Raw genomic sequence first — 19,509 nt, 5'->3', positions numbered from 1 at the left:
GCCAACTCTGGGTAGCAAAAGCAGCTCTGCCGGCTCCCATCTCTGGCACACAACAAGAACAGGCACAGGGAGATGAAAACCTGCTCATTTGCTCTTGGTTCACATGATGATGGAGTAAACACCTTGTGCTTTTCTTCTTGTTTTCAAACTTGAGCTGTCTTCTTTCTGTCTTTTCATTATTGAACATTTGTAATGCACTTGATTATATTACCCATTGTGTAAGGCAAAAGAGCTGCTAGATATTAGTGGGGCTGTTAATTCTCTTCTTGGTATCTGGGACTTGGGCTGTTGTCGCTGTTAATGTTATCATTCTTCATTCTCTCTCTTGACTTGTAGACAATAAAAGTTAGCATTGAGCAAAACACAAAATCTTGCCTTGGTTGTTTTTATATCACTTTGCTCAGAACATGTCCTCATTCTGCTGCTGTTCCTGTGTCTTCAGCCAGGCTCCTGCTGGCTACAGACATGCTCCCACGGCACAGCAGAACATTTAGGAAACAAAGAGCTGTCCAGCAGTGCTGTTGGCATAAATTGGGTCATCACTGATGATGATCCCTCCTTCCACCTACTGATCGTCTGCCTCAGCTCAATTTTTACTTAATGGTTAAAGTAAATAAAACTCAAAGGGCACAGTCAGAATGAAGCTTGCAAAACCCAACCATCCAAAGACACACCACTCCATAAGATGTATAGGAAACTCTTGATGTTACAACAGGTATTTCACTAGGTACTGAGAAGAACTCACTACTCACTGAAGAGCAGGCACCATCCTCTTCCACTTCCACCTTCAAACTAATAAGTTTCAGAAAACATTTTATATTGCTGAATTATTTTATGTGAACAGAGACTTTCATATGCAGCATTCCTGGATTCCAAGCAGTTGGAATGACACCCAGGTGTTAGCATACAACTTAAAAGCTTCATTCCTAAAATAGCACACACATGAGTCAACAAGACCTTTTCTGCCTGGCTGGGACTTCCTTTACTATTAGAATTCAGGACTCAGCTCTGAATTGCACAGCTCAGGAAAATGCCTTGAGCGCTGTCCTGATTGCTTCCCTCAACCGGATCTTCAGAGCACACACAAAGTCTGCATCAGAACAGTCTTCTCTCCCATCTTAGACTTTTCTGAAAAGCATTACTCAGGACTTTAGGAGTGTTTTATTAGTAGGTAAATCAGGTACAGTACACTGGCAGAAGGAGATCCGATACCATATTATATCAGAAGTGCATTCTGTTATAGGTATCTTGTGAATATTCATTTCATCATATGCTGGAAAAGCTGCTGTGATGGATTCCTCCCCATTTACAAAGGTACCGAAGCTCTCAAATTCATGGAACCACCATGGAAGTTTACAAAGACATCATGGCATGGCATGTAAAAGTGGTGATGGTTTTTAAACTGAAGGAGGGTAGATTCAGGCTAGACAGAAGGAAGAAATGTTTTACTCGTAGGGTGGTGAAACACTGAAACAGGTTCCACAGAGAGGTGGTAGATGCCCCAACCATGGAAACATTCAATGTCAGGTTGGACAGGGCTCTGAGAAACCTCGTCTAGTGGAAGGTGTCCTGCTCATGATTGAAACTGGATGAGCTTTAGAGGTATCTTCCAAACCAAACCATTCTATGATTCTATAATTCTAACAGAAGGATCACCTTGGCCAGTACGGTGACAATAAAACCTGATAAAAAGGCAATGAATGGCTTATTCAGTGGATGACATGTTTAAGAGTTTACACAAAGAGGACATTACTTCCTTCAGGCTACCAGGTATCCGGCTATTATGGTGTGACCTAAACAATGCTCCCCTAGGGACAATTCCAGAAGAGACACCAAACGTCAGAAGAGGTCATGTTCACATCTTGGGAAGATACGACATGTCCCAGCCATGAGAAGTCATCTGTCACCACTCCTGCCTCACATTCAGAGTCAACTGAGCATGACGGAAGCCTCTATTTGCCATAAATATCAAGTATCTTAGCACTCTCATATTGGTGCCCCTTCTCATCACATGAAGACTCCATCAACACCATCTTCTCACGTGTAACTGTCCTGGCTTTGCACATGGCCACAATTCCTTCTCCCATCCCCAAGCCTTGTAATATCTGCGTTGACTCCAACCATCTTATCATTCCCTCCTGATTGTTCAGCCAAACTTTGCATGCAGAGCAGCTTAGGGCTTGCCTCACTGCAGCCAAAACAACTAGAAGTAACTGCTGGAAAACTCAGACCATCTGTGAGATTCTAGCTGGGCTCCCAAGGCACAGGGAAAAGTCATGGAGAAATGCAGTCAGGATTGCATTTCCAGTCTGGAACCTCATGCTTGCTTACAGTGATACAGAGTCAAACAGTGTGAAACACTTAAATGTGATCATCACAAATACTATGAAACACAAGGTGTCTTGGCCTCACAGGCCTTAGAAATAACCTCACAATATGGAGTGTATGGAAACAACACAGAAAAAAGCCGACATGTGCACTCCTGCTTTGAAAGCTGCTTGATTTAGACTTAATTCATCTCCTCCATGGGTGCAAATGAAAGAGAAAAAATTATTAAGCTTAGCAGAAATAAAAAGCAGGGGGGTGAGGACCAACCACCATGGAGGAAGACAAGGAGAACAAGCCTGAGAAAGGAGAAATCCTTCAGTCTTAACTTTAACCACACAGCCATCTCTCAGAGGCAGGAAAACAGGATTCACACTGACCAATAGTTTCCACTGGTCCACCAAAATCCCAGCCAAGCACAGAGGGGACACACGAGGGGTGACATTTCCAAGTTCCAGGCATGATTTTCCCAATGCTTCAGCACCTGACTCCTGCATGCGCATTATCCCTGTGTCTCAGGCTCATTCCTTGGGAAGCGGATGGGAACACCTTAGAGCTACCTCCAGATCCCATTAATGCAAATTCATTAGAATATTTCCACTCTTGTTCATATGTGAGACTAATTACGGTGCGGAATTGAGGTGGTGAGCAAACAGAAAGAGGTAAAGATTAAATACCAGAAGACATGTGAGTGGCGTAGGTTGGGTGATACACGGGGAAGTCAGAATTGCCAAAGAATGCCTCATTTCCAGGGGGCATGCCTTGGATGCATATAAAAGGCTCCCCATCATAGTGGTCTTCATAATCTCATCTTGACTTCTCTTCTCTTGTCCTCACTGGTCAATAGGGTAAGTCAGAGCTTACTACTTGCCTCTTCATTTGCACTCTACCATATTTCCATGCCCTCCTGCAGGAAGCCATCCAGGATTTCCTGTCCTGTTTGGTTTTGAGAGATTGATTTTGGGATCCATCTGGGTGGTTTCTTTCTGATGGAACAAGTGCTGAACAATATGCCAAATGCACAGATGTCCATGTAAAAATGTGGAGATTTCAGGGATAGGTTGACATGGGATTCTGGACAGTAGGGACTTCTCCAGCCACTTCGGGATGGGCTTTGGGATAAGGATGCTTTAAGCTGCCTAAACAACTGGGAGATTCAGGCAGAGAAAAAGACCCTCTCTCTGTTCCTTCCAGCTTTGCCTACACGACTACCAACAACATGCCCAACGGAGGTTGCGGATGCTGCGGTGGAAATAACTACACCGTGTGCTGCTACAGCAGCAGGAAGTCATGCTGCAAGACACCAGTGTGCTGCCAGCCCGTGCAGTGCTGCTACCCCACCACTTGCTGCATGCCCACGCAGACCTGCTGCTACACTGTGAACAATAACAGTGGCTGCTGCGGCGGTGGCAATGGTGGCTGCTGTTGCTAAACCCACCCAGCAAAGGGCAGGCAGCGCTCTGCTGCTGCTGCTTCCCTCCTGGCTCATTTGGATATGGATATGGATATGGCCCTGAACGCTCTTCCTCCTTTGCTTAGAGACTGTAGATCATCTCTCCTCTTCTTTGCCTGCCTTTAATCACCAAACACTTGTAAATGTGCTTTGAAGTTGCTATCAGTGTGATTTTTGTTTGTAAGCGCGAGTCCTGCTGTTCGTTTTCCTCTTGGTGTGTGGGATGTTTAATTCTTTTCATCACTGTTTTGCTTCAATCTGTCTGAATACCAATAAAATCTGTAGTTCATGAGCCTGCTAAGTTCCTTGGTGGTTATCTGTTTGCTAGCTGGTGAACCCAGAGTGCAGCACTGCACCTATCACCTTTTCTTTGCTCTTTTTCCCAGTGTTGGGATGCTCCTGTCTTAAAGATGCTAAGTAAGGGGGTTTGTCTACACAAAGAAAACCAATGCATCCCTGGTGCCGTTCTGAGCTTCTGCATGAGTCTATTCAAACACAAGCTGAGTGTCTGACATCTTTATGAACAATATTTCTCCTCTCTCTATAAGACTACAAAGAAGTGGGAAGAACATAATACATAAACTTGTAAATAAAGTAAATTCCTTCTGAAATAGTTTGACACAGGCACATTTCAGCTAGAAAAGTTCATCTGTTTCAACCAGGTGGTTGAACCTACAGACAATCCCTATAAATTTATGAGGTGGAGGTCCTACCTCTGCTAAAATGTCTGGGTTACCAGATATTGAGTTGAAGCATTAGAAAAATGGTGAGAAACCTCCATTGTCTTCAGGGAGGGGCTGGGTCAGTAAGGGTTGTGCCTAAAGAGCACACAAGATCTGTACCACAGTCTTCATTCTGTGTCTAATGCCCTTTACTGACTCTGTTTCCATCCCACATCAGTCCCTTCTTTGCCTTAAGATCCACAGACCACTCGCCAAACACCATTCAAATCCCAAGGTTACACGAATGGCTGGACACAACTATCATGGGTGGGAAATGCCCATCTAAACCACCACTTCTTCTTGCAGTTTCAGGATTTCCCAATGAGAAATTCCCTTCTGGAGGCACAAGTGAAGGTGTGTCCCTTAGCTTCTGCTCCATTAATTCCTTATAAACTATTCAGTTCTCTTGGGCAAGCATGCATCCTGAGAGGGCACCTCTGAGGAAAGGAAATACCATGCATGTTCTTCTTCCCTGTCTGGAGAAGTTGCAATTACATGTGCTGCTTCTCCAGCATCTCGCTCCAGGAATTGCTCTCATTCCAGTAAAGCTTGGGAAGTAGCCGGCTGCATTTACTGCACTAAAATCGCAATCTGCTCGCCCTTGCACTGTGCAGAAAGCAAACCAAGGCTCTCTTAGCATCCTCAGGGCTGGTAGCAGCTCATCTAGGACAACCCCTCTTGGGAGCATCCCCGGGATCCCAGAGGATGTCAGGCAGCAGACAGGGAACTCGCCAGGCAGGCTCCACCATCATCTCATTAGGCAGCACTCCTCTCAGGATAATGTGTCAAGGCCTTCAAATGAGAGCTGCAATTGTAGGCCATGCAAAGAATTCCACGCAAATACCCTCGGTGTTCCTGCCAGCATTCAGCCTCACAGCAAAGCGCATTGGAGGCAGTGGCTGGCATCAAATAAGCATTCATCCACACTGGCTCAGCTGCCCAAGGCTCTGCCTTACCTTGACCTTCCTCTTTCTTTCCCTCCCAGCAAGTGGTTCCACCTCAACCAGGTCTCTTCCTGCATCACTTCTGAGACCCTGCCACCCACAGAGCTACATGACCCCAGTTAGAACCAGTTTTCTGTGCTTGTCACATCCGCCTTCCTCTCACCCTCTTGGTCTGTGCTGGGCTCCTTCTTTTGCCACCTGCAACAGAGAGTCCTGCACAACCTCCAACTCCTTGCTGAGGAGCTGGGATAGGCTGGTTCTGCTGGGTGCCAGGACTCCAGCACACAAGGAGATTTCAGCTGGATGCAAGGAGAGGTTGCAGGGGGGACATGTTAATTTGCAATGCCCCAGGTCTCAGAGCCATGGCTCCCTGCATTGCCACTTGCACAGGCAGTGCTGCCCCTTTGCTTTTCCATTGAAATGCAAAAGATTCTGAAGCAAATATTCTACTCAGAATTCCAGAACACGTTTTTAGGGAAGCAGTCCCAGCAAAGCAGAGCAGGAACTGGAACACTTCTGTGCTAGAGGTGCCCACATGCAAACCTAAACCCACCAGATTGGAAAGGTTTGCAAAAGTTTAGGCAAGCCAAAAGGCAAAGATGGCTTTGGCATCACAAAGATGTTCTTTGCATGCATGAGGGCAAGATGATCTTGCACGCAGTCACGTGCAGGTGACTGTGACCAGGGAGCCAGCATGACTCCATGGCTCCCAACACATCCCAAACACATGGTCTTCTCGCTCCCTCCTCATATGCACGTCCTGTGACTGGGAAGGAAAATATCTATTTTCATGAAATCTTCCAAATACGTGTTTCAGACACCATTCCAATGAAACAGCCTCTCACGTGCGCGAAATCCCAGGGATTCAGTTTCGGCTCTGCCACTGATTCAGCACCAAGCCGCTGCTGAGTAAGTCCCTTAGCATCTTCAGCCGTCACCATCTGCATTTGTCAAGCAGATAGGAGGACGCATTTTTTGGCTCTCTTGCAAGGTTGCAGAGAAGACAAATTCATTAGTATTCATAGCAGCCCTTTGATTATCTTCAGGCTAAACAATTATGAGGCAAAACAAAGGTAGTGATCACAAATAATAAGGCAAAGAGTAAATAGCAGGAGACACGTAAAGCTAAAAAGTATGGGTTTGGGTTAGTAAACAGGGAAGTTCAAATGTCCAATGGCTGTCTCACTTCCAGGAGGAAGGTGTCTAGGACTATAAAAGGTCTCCTGGCCCAGCTTGCTTCATTCACTCATCTTCTCTTTCATTCACCTCTCCTCACTCTCCAGCAGGGTAAGTGAGAATATCTAACTCTTCCTTCCTTTCATAAAAGAAAAATGCTTTGATATCTTATAACATTATCCAACTACGACAGGGTATCTGGAATGGGATGTTGAAGTTGGGCTTTTATGAACTGTGTACTAGGAGTCATGGTGATGAGCTAGAAGGATGGAGAGGCTACAGGAGAATGAGCAGGGCCATGCGCAACCAGGGGACCAAGAACTTTTCAGGAAGGCACAGACTGAAAACTGTGTGCACTCTGCTGTGTGGTTCTTGCTAAGGAAGAAGTTCTTTACAGTGAGGGTGGTGAGGCACCGGAACAGGTTGCCCAAGGAAGTTGTGAATGCTCCATCCCTGGCAGTGTTCAAAGCCACGTTGGACGGAGCGTTGGGTGACATTGTTTAGTGCGTGGTGTCCCTGCCCATGGCAGGGGGGTTGCAACTAGACGACATTAAGGTCCTTTCCAACCCTAACTATTCTATGATTCTATGCGCTGGTATGAGTAGGTGAGCATCTACATTGCAGGAAAAGCACAGTGAGGAGTTACGAGCAAGATTTATTATAAACAAAAAAGACAGGAGTTGGTTGCAGCTCATTGAATCTCTCAATTCAGCATAACCAGAGTTTTGAATGAATTCTGTATTTCCAAATATCCTGCTCCCAGTCACAGACAGATTCTCTCTGTTCCTTCCAGCTTTGCCTACGCGACTACCAACAGCATGCCCAACGGAGGTTGCGGATGCTGCGGTGGAAATAACTACACCGTGTGCTGCTACAGCAGCCCGAAGTGCTGCAAGACACCAATGTGCTGCCGGCCCATGCAGTGCTGCTACCCCACCACTTGCTGCATGCCCATGCAGGCCTGCTGCTACACCGTGAGCAATAACAGTGGCTGCTGCGGCGGTGGCAGCGGTGGCTGCTGTGGAAACTAAACCCACCTGGCAAAGGGCAGGCAGCGCTCTGCTGCTGCTGCTTCCCTCCTGGCTCATTTGGATATGGATATGGTCTTGAATGCTCTTCCTCCTTTGCTTAGAGACTGTAGATCATCTCTCCTTTTCCTGCTTTTAATCACCAAACACTTGTAAATGTGCTTTGAAGTTGCTATCCACTGATGATCATCATTTTTGTTTGTAAGCACAAGTCTTGCTGTTCGTTTTCCTCTTGGTGTGTGGGATGCTTAATGCTGTTGATGTATCGTATTCCCTTTTCTTGCTTAATCTCCAATTACTTATAAAAGACAATAAAATTTGTAAGTTATAACGCTGCAAACTCTTGGTACATGTTTATTCATTTGTCTTTTTCTTTTAAACTCTAACTCTGATCTGGGACGTAGTTTTGGAATAAAATGAATTTTACAGCTATTTGTCATGTTACTGATGACAGCACCCCAGCTTACATAGTAAACTTCTTGGGTCAGTCTTTCATCATAGTTCTTGCTAGTGTCAATACATTATCTAAGCTATAGGAGTATCCTCTTGGCCATGCAGCTCCATGCTACCTTTGGAGTTTTACAGTTTGCAATAGAAGCATCTGTATGGTCCTCAAGCTAAAGGTCTCTTTTGTTAACGGAAATCTTTCCATTAGTGAATTTGATGAGCTTTTTAAAAGGTTTGATACCTTCTCTGTAAGATAAACTACAGCACCAAGCATGGTCTGCATAGTGCAGGGAAGTAGTTATTGAAAGATGTGGAGATATAAGTGTAGCCTGAGGGATTCAGAAATACTATCAAATTTCACCTGGAATTCTATTCAAATGTGGCAAATTTTAAGAGACAAGAATTTAAATATTTGCACTTCCTGCTTTGTAAAACCCTCAGGAAGGGAAGTGACTCCAAAACGCCTCTTCCAACATAAAAAATCCCCAAACAGCACAGTCTTGGGACTGCAGTAATGGGTAATAAATCTAAAATCCCTGTTGGGCCTTAACAGATACCATCCTTCCACACAAGTCCCATGGCTTCCTGCAAGGCAATGGCACTTTTCCTGTCGCTAAGGAATAAATTATCTCTGTGGTAGCAAAGTCCAAGCATGCAACTCGGAGTCACACCCTGAATTCTGCACATGCTTTGCTCGGTGATTCAAACCCAAACACCACTGGACCAAGCCCTGAACACCTCCTACGGAGGCTCTACCATGGAGTGTGCACATGGAAATACCTTTTGCACTGACAGCCCTGGGGCTGGTACTTAAAAAATGCCTTGACCATCCACAGAAATGCAAAGTGGAGCAGCTACACAGAAGATGAGTTCAAGCAGAACTCGGAAAGGTGGATATGGTGCTTGACAAAGCCTGAAATGGCTGTTTCATGAGGTCCTTGTTCCAGGTTTGCAGAGCATAAAAGGGCTTTCGTTGTTGTACCCACTCACTTGGTGGAGGTGCTCGTCGCTTGGAAGGGAATGAATTCATTTAAATGGGGGAATATGGTGTCCATAGGGATCCTGTAGTCAGAGCTCACGTCTTCCAGTCATCCGTACCCCACACAGGGCAACAATATCTGCTTTTCAACATGGTCCTGATGCCACCCTCAATTTCTCCACCATCTCTCATGTCAGGTTTTATTATGCTCTGGAAGGGGATGAGCATCATATCCACAGATCACAGACCTTCTCTAACAAACAAGGTCCCACCTTGCCCTATCTGCAAAGCCTTGTTTCAAGGCATGAGCTGCTGGGTGCCTGGACATGGGACTGGACACCAGAACTCCTGGGCCTTTTTGTGGCTTTCCCACTGCCACGAGAGACTGCTTTCGGGCACATCACTCAGCATCACGGTATTCCAGGTATCCTGATGCCAGGATCCCATCTGACTAACCTTAGGTAACAGCGTATTTGAACATGACCGATGAGAGAACTAATTAGATAATGGCCTCTGCATATGCAAAGAGCAAAGCTGACGTTCCGTCAAGGGAGATGCTAATTGCGGCTGATTAATCCAATAGTAAGTGCCAGAAAAAATATCCACACAGAAGTGGCACTCACTGCTCAGCTATTAATTCCCAGGGCATGCCTCATTTCCAAGAGAGCTTGGCCACATATAAAAGCTTTCAGCCCTGTCCTCAGGACTCAGACTTTCTGCTCAGCCCATCTATCCCCGGTCACAGGGTGAGTTGGATTCTCTCAGTTCATTTGGATTCTTCATTTTATTCATAGAAACAGGAAAAGAAAAGGAAGTCGGTGAGTTTTGTTGCTTTTTCCCAGGCTATTTATCCCCAAGGGCTTCCCTGAACACAAGATGCAGTACCATAAAGGAGACAGCAACCAGGACTTGTACCACGACAGCTCGGTCTCTGGTGAGAAGGGCTGGACAGGGTGCTGCCATGAAAGCCCCATGGGCACCACAAACCTACCCCCTTGCCATGACTCTGGCAGCCTGAGCCGCGACATTGAGGGGTCCTGCCAGAGCGAGCCACAGAGCTGTCAGCCCATGGAGCCATGCCCACCGCAGAGCTACTACCCACCACAGCAGAGCTGCAGCAAGCCCCGGCGGCGGGTGGAGGTGAACCATGTGCAGCCCGTCTGCCCCCCACCCGTAAAGATCCACCGCCGGCCGCTGCAGCAGTACCGGCCACCACTGCACTGCGAGGAGCCGGGATGCTGCGGCAAGCCCCGGAGGAGAGTGGACCAATGCCCAGTGGAGGATGCTCGTCCCCCCGTGATACTGCATCCCCTGCCACCGCAGCATCGTTGCCCCTGCACACCGTGCTACTGCCCCCCGGTCCAGCGCTGCCGCCCAGATGCTGTGCCCCTGCCTCTGCACCCCAGCCAGCACCAGCAAAAGAAGGTCACTCTGTTGCCACCCTGTCTGCAGAAGAAATGAGGTGCTGGGACCCCTCCTTGTCATGTGCTCAGTGGGGAGAGTGCTCCAATCCTCACCTCATCAATGTTCTCACATCTGCTTTCAGCACAAAAGCGGTGGCTGATGGCTCCTTGCTGTTCTTTGCACACTGGATTCAGGGCCCGCAGTACCCTGCTTGACCCCAGCACTGACACTTTAAATTCCCAGGGTCCTCCATGCCAAGGAATAGGTTTTAATCATCCAGCCCCACTTTGCTCTTCCTCGGGGTAGAGCAGCCATTTCTCCCCTCTTCTGAGAAGGTGAGCAGCATGGGGTTGGAGAAACAGAATGGAAAAAGCCAGAGGAAGGATGGGGAAACAGCCTGAAATGGATTCACCTGCTCTCATGGGCTCTGTGATTTTGAAAACAGAGACAGGACTATACTGGGAAAACAGTACCCACTGTGTTTGCAGGAGCATTAAGGACTCCTGAGATTTTATTTTCTCCTCTGTATATTCAAGAATAAAGTGGAAAAAATTTAGCTGACACTTGGTTCCTTTATTTTTAACCCTAGAAACATGACCAACATTACAATGAGAAGATGCTGAAAGTCATTAAAGTTCTCATGAGGAAACTTGTACCTTTAAAAACAAAACGAGAGTTTACTCATGAGGATTTCAGCTCTGGCTATAGCAGTTTGATCACACTGACCTCCACCCGTGTGCTGTAAAATCCTCTCCACTGTGGTTACTCACCAGACAACCAATGGATGAACTTCACTATGGTCCAGGTCTAGGTACAAACTGTTTGCTCTCTAATGTATGCCATCATTGACTAGATAGTAACACTGCACAGGGAGGCCATCCATCATATAAATGTTAATCATGATAATAAGGGTGTGCTCCAGCACGTGAGGTGTGTCTGTGCATGCCAGGAATGCCTTTTCACTCCATGCAGGAAGGTGCGGGCCAGGCTCTTCCCCGGCAGCACCCAAATGCACGATTGTAACATGCTGTTTCTCTCTCACGTTGCCAGAAAAACCTTCCACTAGTGCATTAAAACACATTTTGGTGTCTCTTTGTATTGCCCAAGTGTGCCCAAAAAGCCGCTAGCAACCACCAAGGAAAACCAGAAGGAAAAGAGAAATTAATTCTTGTTTTCTTGATGCAGAAAACCACAATAATTTAATTTTTCTCTAATTTTAACCAAACAAATAAAACCACTTACATATGAACTTTAGCTTCAGAAATCCCTTATTTCATCGGCTATTTTCTTCCCAGCTTCTTCTCACTGAAGCCAGTTCCCGAGCACAGACCCAGTGCAGTGCCCAAAGGGGTGATCAGAGCCCACAGTCCAAAGGCCAGCACAGCCCTCACACCAGGTCAGCTTTGATCCATCTTTCCTTCCAAGGTCCTTTTTGCCAGCCACCCCACCCCATTTAGTCCATCCCAGCTAGCTGGGATGTGAACTTTTCCAGCCAGTCCATGTCCCATGCTCCAGCAATTTCAGCCGCTCACCCCAATTTGATGTCATCTGGATTAGCCAAATCCACCCCATTATCCAGGGCATTGATGAAGATGATACACAGCTCCAGTCATCCACTGTTTAGTTTACCCATCCAGTCCACACGTCCAACAGCTTAACTACAAGGGTGTCGTGGGTGACTGTGCCAATAGCCTTGCAGAATTTGAGGCAGCATCATCAATCGCGCTCCACCATCCACAGAGCCAACATCTTCATCACTGAAACCCATCAGCACGATTTGTTCTTGGTGACTCTGAACTGGCTCTTCCCAATCACCTGTCTGTGCTTCAGGCACTTGGAAATGCTCCTCATGGGTAGTAGCAGAAGGGGAAGGCCAGGACATTAGCATTGTCCACATCACAGCTTCTGACTCACAGGTCACTCATCAGCCTTCAGTCAGTGTCCTGGTCCTCTGGAGATGGTGAATAAGTACGTTATTACCTGCTTCACATAGCTGATGGGTGGCTTACATGATATTAATCCTTTATGTGCACTACTCGGTAACTGTTGTATAATATATATAATTATAATTAAGAGATGCTTATCAGGAATCATGAGTCAAGCAGAACATGCCAGGTGCTGGGAACAGCATCCAAATGGAGGAGGTGTTTTGTCAATAAATCATTTAATCCTCGTTCTTGTAGCGTGTTTCATTTACAAGGGGGGAGACTTGGAACTATATAAAAGGCCTCCAACCTTTGCCTCTCACAATCTGCTCCCCTGGTCAGCATCAGCCTCCCCTTGTGAATTGGGTAAGACACATCCCGGAGAAGCTGGGTTCATTTTTGGATGGGTGTCTGGATTCAGGAGGTCACAGACCTGGCATGCTTGCCCTGTCCTTCAGACCACAAGGGCTAGAGGACAATGGGCTAAGCCAAGAAAGAAGCTATTGAGGGACTTGAGCATGGGATCTGCAGCAATGCCACTAAATGCTGCAATGTGTTATGGTTGTTTCTGTTCTTGAAGGGTAAGGTCAGAAAGTGAGTTTGGACATGATGTTAACAGTACTGGGCAACTGCAAGAACTTCCTTTAGATCCCGGCTTTCAGGATAAGCGAGGTTGACCTGTGCATTGCTTACTAAACCAGCTTTATGGCAAATAAAATGGAAAGAGAACAGATGGAAATGCAAACTTACCTGACTCTGTGTTTTTCAGGTTTTCCCCTACGACTCAAACATGATATACTCTTCTGGAAGAGAATCATACTTCAACTTGAACTCAACCTGGTACGACCCCTCAGGGTCCTGGCTGGACACGCGGCGCACACCCTTCCGCTACGGCTACAACACTTGCTGCTCGGGGTGCGAAGGTGAAGGGGTTGAAGGGATGAGAGGGCACAACTACCGCCACTATGGCTATCGGCAGCCAGTCTGCTCTGAAAGGTGCCGCGGCTATGCTGTGGCTGATTCCTGCCACGGAGGTGGTTCAAGCTGTGTCAGGAGACCCACGTGCAGCTATGGGTCATCAGGGGGATGCCAGAGCTACGGAAGGTCAGTCTGCTCCGAGAGATGCCATGGGTCGTCAGGTGGATGGCAGGGCTATGGGAGGTCCGTCTGCTCTGAGAGATGTCATGGATCCTCAGGTTCATGCCATGGAGGTGGTTCAAGCTGCGTCAGGAGGCCCACATACAGCTATGGGTCATCAGGAGGATGCCAGAGCTATGGGAGGTCGGTCTGCTCCGAGACATGCCATGGGTCAGGATACCAAGGTGGGAAGCCATGCTACAGCAAGCCAACGCAGTGCATCACCCAGTGTCGCCCAGTGCAGACCTATCCCTCTCCAGTGCAGCAAGCCTGCATGCCCGTGGCAAAGTGCATCCCAAGCCAGCAGCAAAAGCAAGTCTGCAAAGTGCCAGCCCAGAAGATAAAATAGAGTACACAAGGAACAGGGATGAATGGGGGAAACTTCTCTCTCTTGCAACATTGCCCTGATGGGTGGCATGTCCTGTGTTGCTCACGGATCTCCACTCTTCCCGTCATTTTGCTTGTAACATGCTTTGAAAGTGTAACCCACTGTCTCTGTGAAACATTAAGTGCTGTTCCCCTCCTTATTTCACAGCAGATGTGGAGGCAATAAAAAAACATGGTTTATAACCCCCTTGCATCCGTGTTTTCCACTTCATCCCTTGGAATTAACTCTGTTCCTTCTTGTGGCCAAAGCTGGTGTTTGCAGCATCCCTGTTCACCCTCATACTGAGGTTCCTGGTTGATTCAACCTGGTTATTCCAGACAACTTCCTCATTGAGAAGTAACAGTTTTCATCACAAACTCTTTCTGCAACCCAGCAATTAAATACTAATATCCTAATGTAAAAAGAAAACCCACACATTTCATCAGAGAGGTAAAAATGAGAGAGTCTGCTTGGCACATCATTCCATTCACTGACTAAGCAACGGGTACAGTCTGACTTGTGCCATAAGCCTCCAAGAAAACCCTGGGAAAAAAGCCAGGAAGAGGATGCAGGAATGGGAATGGCATGGCTAGTACAAAACAAGAGACAATGCCAAAGCTGGTGGAACAGAAATGTTCTGGTCCATGGTCCATTAGACCTTGTCTCTCCCCAAGGGAGGCAGCTCCTGCAGGACCTACGTGTCTTCGGCAGCTGATAGTGATGCTCAGTGCCATTCTGACCAATGAGAGATGTTGGGAAAGACCAGGATGGGTGAGACTTCTTAGGGCTGAAGACCTGGGAAGAAGTGTGGATCATGTAGCCAGGAATACATGTCAAATGGAAGTTAGCAAAGGGTTTGCAGACATCAGGGGGCACTTCGCAGAACCTATTCTCTCTAACAGGGAGAAAAGCCCCAAACTCCTTGTAGGATATGGCCTGGTAGGGTTATGAGAGGAATCACCTGGTTGGATTGTTGCAGCAAAGCAGAGATCTGGAGTCAGTGACTCACAGCATCATGTCCCCATGATGACGAGTGGCTCCTCGTACGTCACCCAGACCAGGCAGAGCCTCCATCGTCTCCATCTCCTGGTATCCCGCCTGGCCCAGCCTGCAGGATGTTACACATCATGGAATTAGGCGCTTTGCAACATTAGCGGTAGAGATTTCTCCTGCACCACGATATGGATAAGGAAAAGAAGTAAAAATAGGTGCAGGGTGCACCCTCCTGGGATGGAGGTGTTATAGGAGGACACACAGGGGCTGACGGCATGCTCAGTAAGCCTTCCTTGCCAACCTCTTCCTCATATATGTGCAGAGGCTGATATCAACGTGCATTGCAGAGCACACAGTCACCATCTCAAGCATGGCTTGGTGGGGTGGCCCAGGCTGTGTGGTGCACTGCAGTGTCTTGGCTACCCCAGTGCATGCAAGCACTTCTCTTGTGCAAGCCTTGGGGACCTCTGTGGAAAGAAAAGTGCCAGCAGAACTATTGCAATAAAGGATAGGGGGTGGCAAAGCATCCAAATCCACTTTCAAATCCCTTCTGGAGCTCGCTGGGCTGAGGAATAGACGGTTGGAGGAGACCTCAGGAGGGCAGCTCCTGCTTCGCACACCCCAGAGCACGAGTTGTTCTGATTAATCTAATTTGACACAGAGTTGTCTAATCTCTAATGAGAGGGATTTCACATGGGCAATCCCTGTCCAAAACGGAAGAAAGGTCTTCTTTGTGTTTAAATCACCTCTCAGGGATTTGGAGGTTTGAACTTGTACCCCAGACCCTCTAAGATCTCCGGGTTTTTCTGTGCTTTGTTTATCTCCTTCATAAATAGAAAACCAGTAACTGACTGGAAGTTACCATGACCATGAGTGGAAGAATTATGACCATGTATACGCCACCCAGAAACTATGATCCAAACTGGGAACAAACCACCTCTGATACCTTGGACAACTGCAAAGGCAATTCCTCCCATAAAATCAACAAATCACACAAATTAAAACCCTGCCATCCACTCAGAATAGGATCAAGGCTCACAGGGAAGCCTCTCCCAAAGACTAAGAGCTTTGCAGAAGATATGTGGGGCTCAGAGACCAGCTGTAGCATCAACAGAGTCCTGTACATGCAACCAGGTCTCCAACATGCTTGAGCATCCTCCCAACTAGGCTCACGCTCTATCGCCGAGAGACATTATGAACATGTTTGTCACCATCCACGTGCTCTGGAGTGTGATTAGTGAATCGTGAATAATAGTTTCACAAGAAAACTCATTCTTTTGACATTGGTGAAATATCCCCAGACACGTTCTGATTTCCTCATGTATTCATTCCCTCAAGTCCGAGTCAGTAATGAATCTCCTTGACTCTGTGTTCATTTGAAGTCAATCAGTGTCATTATTAATATGACAGTGGCCTCTAGAGTCCTGGTGAAATCACGCCTGGTGCACTCCATAGGCAAAAGGCTTCTCCCCTAAGCAGAGAGTTAAATCAATAGAGACGCGGATCCCGGTGTCCTCCCCAATGTAGGTGTGAGGACAGAGGGAGGAAAGAAAGTCCCAGCACTTCCCTCCCTATCTTTACCTCCAATCAAAGTGTAATAAAGGTAACCAATATCAGATATTTGGAACAATTATCCTGGGAATGGGACACTGTTGGAGAACTTTTGTGCTTCCTAGCCTCCTACCTGAATGATACCTGCCTTTTATGGAGTTTTCAATTCCTTCTGTTTGGGTTAAAAGTCTTTCTTTGAGCAAAGAAAGGACTAACTTGAAATATTGCAACGCTCCAATGCTCCTTTTAGTGCTTCTGTGCTGTTTGCTCAGAAATAGGTTTCTCTTTGATGCTATTCACCAGCCATTTCCCACCTCCTGTGTTTTCCCACTTCCACCATACCAACCAGACACATCCAGCAGGAGTTTACTTCAAAGTCTCTCTTAGCCACCTTCTACTGCTGAACCCCAAACTTTGGGACAGCAGAGCCCAGAGGTGACTCAGCTCCTTTTGTAACCCACCAGGGCTGAGCCCCATCACCCCAGTGGAGTCGCATGGCCAGTGCTGGCCCTCCGGCCTTGGCGGAGGATGCTCACACTCCTTCACATCCCTTGTTTTCAGGGCACCCCCCACATAGACCAGCCCTGGGCTCTGTGCTCATGTTCTGCCACCCCATCACATGCTCATACCTGCATCCTTAATTCCCTTTGTCTGCTTCGCCCACTCGCAACCTACATCTTTTTTTCCCAAGCTGCCCAAACGCATTTATTTTACCTACACACCACCATTGCCTTGTTTGCTCTTATTTGTTCAAGCCCTTTGTATTTCCTGGACCCCTTTGCAAGCCAGTCCACCACTCACCCCACCAATTCCACCTTCCCATCCACTAACGTTTTTGCATTGCCGACTTGGGCTTAAGGCCCTGCTTTGCTTTAGGCACAAGAAGGAGGTAAATTCTTCAGTCAAAGGCAGCAGGACCATCCAGAAACCTCCCCATCTAGGTGTGGTAGGCAATTAACGTTTTTATGGAGTAAGGAGAGGAATGGCAGGATATTGATCTGCTTGCAATACCGTGAGTCAAAGAATCAAGTCCCTCCAGTGGGGCCCCTTCTTGTTTCCGGAGGGAGAACATTGGGTGCCCTATAAAAGCTCTCACAGCCCACTTCTCCTCATTGCCTCAGCTTCACGTCTCCTCTCAAACTGCTGCTGAAAGGCATAAGTGCAGCTTGAGCAAAATTAACATTCTTCATGATCACCACCTTTGTCCTGATCCTGAGGTTCTTGGTCACTTCTGTTGCACGTCTTGGTCACAGTTGCTCAGTCCTTCTGCCTGCGTTGTCTTGTCCATCCATATTTTTGTCTATATATATAAACTTAAAACTCAAAACTTACTACTTCAGACAGCTGAGGGCAGGAGTCTTCAGCTCTGGACTCTGGCCACCACTTCTCGCTGGACACTAAGTGCTTTAACTTCTGTCATATATTTGTTGAAAACAAAAGAGAAAGACTTGCTCAAAGAAGGGTAGCACAGAATGCTCTGCACAGGTCAGGGACCACTATGGGCAGAAATGGGTTGCTGATTTTTCTCTCTCTTCTTCAAGAATCTGGCTTATAATCAGAATTTACTCTGGGTATATAATCCCATCTAACTAGATATCTATTGCTGCTAGCTGGCAGACATCACAGTGTCTCCTGCCTTGCACCCACTCAAAGATGATAGTCTTCCCAGCAGGTCTGAAGATGTGCTCCCACCAGGACAAAGACCAGCAAGAACTATCCTCATGCCACAGCAGTGAAGGGTGTCACAGGAGCAGCGGTGGATCCGGATGCCGTGGGAGCAGCGGTGGATCTGGTTGCCGTGGGAGCAGTGGATCCAGATGCCACAGGAGCAGTGGTGGATCCAGTTGCCACAGGAGCAGTGGATCCGGATGCCATGGGAGCAGTGGGGGATCCCGCCATGGAAAGCCACAGGATTGCCAGCAGCAAATTTATCAAGTATCCTCAAAGATGAAGTGATCAGGACACTGTGTATGTGTTACACACATTCATGTCCTTAATCTTGTGCTGAGTTCAGAAAGCTTTGCATGTCCCCTAGCAATCTTCAAAGAAAGTTTCTCCTCTCCCTCCCTTGGCATACTCTGTGCCTCCAATGAGCTTATCTGTGGGTGTCAAAACAAACTGTGTATGTTCCTCTATATCAGTCTATATATGAGCCATTACAACCTGGAGTTCATTAGAGTTTTGTGTCCATGATTTTCCTTTGTCTCGCATTTCATATCACAAGAGAAGACACTTTGTGCTTGTTTAATAGCCCTGAAGTCACCCTGCCTGGACTCAGGCAATAGGGTTGGGCACTGAAACATTCTCTCCTATGGAATCCAAAGGAAAAGAGAGAGAATAGAGATTTTTAAATGCTGAGATTTTAGGAGGTCACCTCAGGCATCTACAGTGCCTCCAAACCACCTTCCCACAGAGCTGGAGGCCCAAAACCCCTCATCAACACCCCACAGGCTACATTGCACAAGCCCTTGGGGCCAGCTATGGCCACAAATATGGGGCAGAAAAAGTCCTATAGGCAAAGGCAGAAACACCTTTCTTTGCCATTTAGCCCCAAGACACCATCCTTGGGCAAGTATCTCCACATGCTTGAGACTACCCCCCCATCAAGCCTTTCTAGAAACCCTCTGCCCAGCACTTCAAGAGCTGTAGGTTGAGCCAAAGGTGTTGCAAGATATTAACGTTACACAATGAGCTGATAAATTTCTTCTGGGCTTGTAATTAAAACCAATTGTGTAATTATTGGTCCGGGATTGCCGTTCATGAAGTGGATGTTGCCCTCATAAGGTAACTCCCAAGTGTGTCACAATGATCAGAGATATGCGGCATTGCTGAAAATGGTGCAGGCAGCAGCTAAACCCCTGAACAGCTTACAAGCTTTCAGTGTAAAACTTTAATAGGGGAAGTTCAGGTTGGATATAAGGAAGAAGCTCTTCCTGTGATGCTGATGTGGAACTGGAATGGGTTGAATGAAGAATCTGTGGCTTCCCCATTCCTGGCAGTGTTCAAGGCCAGGTTGGACAGGGCTTAGAGCAACCTGTTTTAGTGGAAGGTGTCCCTG

At 47.1% G+C, this 19,509-nt stretch overlaps 3 protein-coding genes across 3 annotated transcripts; all 3 read left to right on the top strand.

Annotated features, from left to right (window-relative positions):
* Positions 1-9,950: 9,950 nt before the first annotated feature.
* LOC115602495 (proline-rich 33 kDa extensin-related protein-like) lies at positions 9,951-10,535 on the top strand. Its single transcript, XM_030473676.1, has one exon. The coding sequence runs from the start codon at positions 9,951-9,953 to the stop codon at positions 10,533-10,535; it is 585 nt and encodes a 194-aa protein (XP_030329536.1).
* Positions 10,536-13,193: 2,658 nt separating this feature from the next.
* Positions 13,194-13,889, top strand: LOC115602768 (keratin, ultra high-sulfur matrix protein-like). The gene has a single exon (XM_030474171.1). It carries the CDS (start codon positions 13,194-13,196, stop codon positions 13,887-13,889), a length of 696 nt encoding a protein of 231 aa, XP_030330031.1.
* A 4,242-nt stretch (positions 13,890-18,131) lies between these two features.
* On the top strand, positions 18,132-18,407 carry LOC115602767 (sericin-1-like). Its single transcript, XM_030474170.1, has one exon. It carries the CDS (start codon positions 18,132-18,134, stop codon positions 18,405-18,407), a length of 276 nt encoding a protein of 91 aa, XP_030330030.1.
* Positions 18,408-19,509: the final 1,102 nt, after the last annotated feature.

This window comes from Strigops habroptila, chromosome 22, assembly GCF_004027225.2.
Source record: "Strigops habroptila isolate Jane chromosome 22, bStrHab1.2.pri, whole genome shotgun sequence".
NCBI lineage: Eukaryota > Metazoa > Chordata > Aves > Psittaciformes > Psittacidae > Strigops > Strigops habroptila.
The sequence above is the reverse complement of the archived record's forward strand: the minus strand, read 5'-3'. Positions and strand labels throughout refer to the sequence as shown.

Excerpts from the sequence above, each read along its gene's own strand:
- LOC115602495 (XM_030473676.1), top strand. The coding sequence starts at position 9,951 with ATGCAGTACCATAAAGGAGACAGCAACCAGGACTTGTACCACGACAGC.
- LOC115602767 (XM_030474170.1), top strand. The coding sequence starts at position 18,132 with ATGTGCTCCCACCAGGACAAAGACCAGCAAGAACTATCCTCATGCCAC.
- LOC115602768 (XM_030474171.1), top strand. The coding sequence starts at position 13,194 with ATGATATACTCTTCTGGAAGAGAATCATACTTCAACTTGAACTCAACC.